Source organism: Rhagoletis zephyria, unplaced genomic scaffold (assembly GCF_001687245.7).
Source record: "Rhagoletis zephyria isolate East Lansing unplaced genomic scaffold, Rhagoletis_zephyria_1.1 Rzeph_scaffold_79915, whole genome shotgun sequence".
NCBI classification, from domain to species: domain Eukaryota; kingdom Metazoa; phylum Arthropoda; class Insecta; order Diptera; family Tephritidae; genus Rhagoletis; species Rhagoletis zephyria.
Genome location: NW_016236963.1, coordinates 1 through 1118, shown reverse-complemented (window position 1 = coordinate 1118; position 1118 = coordinate 1). Strand labels below are relative to the sequence as shown.

The 1118-nt window shown below is 62.0% G+C and overlaps 1 protein-coding gene across 1 annotated transcript; it reads left to right on the top strand.

Annotated features, from left to right (window-relative positions):
• Positions 1–527: 527 nt before the first annotated feature.
• LOC108357558 (nuclear pore complex protein NUP98B-like) lies at positions 528–1012 on the top strand (the record flags this gene model as incomplete). The annotated part of the gene is made up of 1 exon (XM_017608635.1): positions 528–1012. A coding segment is annotated over exon 1 (485 nt), but the record flags the coding sequence as incomplete, so codon positions are not given.
• Positions 1013–1118: the final 106 nt, after the last annotated feature.

The following is a 1118-nucleotide window of genomic DNA, read 5'->3' as shown; positions in this document are numbered from 1 at the left end:
CCACCACAACAGCCAAGACGCCTTCTCTCTTTGGCGGAACGGGCAACACCTTTGCCGGTGCCGCCATTTGCTCGCCCTCGGCCTTTGGAGCCGCCTCTACGGCGACTTCCACTACGACCACCACCACAGCTTCAACAACAACAACAACATCGGCAAATACCTCGGCGACGACCACTTCAGCCTTGGCGGCCATTCTCAGCTCGACACCTGCACCTGCAGTGACCACCACCACCTCTGCTGCTGCTCCAGCTACCACTACCAGCAGCGCCCCCTCTTTGGCCTCCAGTTTCTCCTTTGGGAAGGCGCTGGCGGCCATCAGCGGCGGTGAGGAGGGAGCGAAACCAGCGGCAGCAGCAGGCAATGCCACCTCGCCCTTTGCCTCCTTTTCCTTTCCAACGGCGGCTTCTAGCCCCAGCAACTCCCTTTTTGGCCCACCGAAGCCTGCTGCTGTGGCTGCTGATGCAACCGCCGCCACAGCTACCACTACCACCACCGCCTCCTCAACAGCGACAGCTTCCGCTACGAACATGCTCGCCTCGTTTAGCTTCAACAAGGCCGCCGCTGCGGTTGCAGTGTCCCCAACAGCTTCTTCGCCTTTTGGCGCTGTCGCCGCCTCTCCTCCTCCTCCTCAGCAGCAGCCAGCCTCCTCGCCCAGCTTCAGCTTCAACAACAGCTTGAGCGCAGCCTTGCAGAACAATTCAGCTGGCAGTGCCAGTCTCTTTGGCACTCCCAAGCCTGGCGGAAGCCTCTTTGGCAGTCCAGCAGCACCGGCAGCTGCCGCTTCTCCTGCCTTTGGAGCATCGCCGGCCTTTGGCGGCAGCCCGGTTTTTGGGCAGTCGCCCGTCTTTGGGCAGCCACTGCAACAGCAGCAGGCCACCTTTGGCGGCTCGCCCACATTCGGCGGTGCGGCCACCTTTGGCGCTGGCGCGTCGCCCTTTTCATCACCGAATGCTGCAGCAGCTTCATCACCGTTTGGCGTCGGCGGTAGTCCAGCACCAGCAGCAGCCTCAGCGTAAGTAATCGCCAGTNGCCGAATGCTGCAGCAGCTTCATCACCGTTTGGCGTCGGCGGTAGTCCAGCACCAGCAGCAGCCTCAGCGTAAGTAATCGCCAGTCACG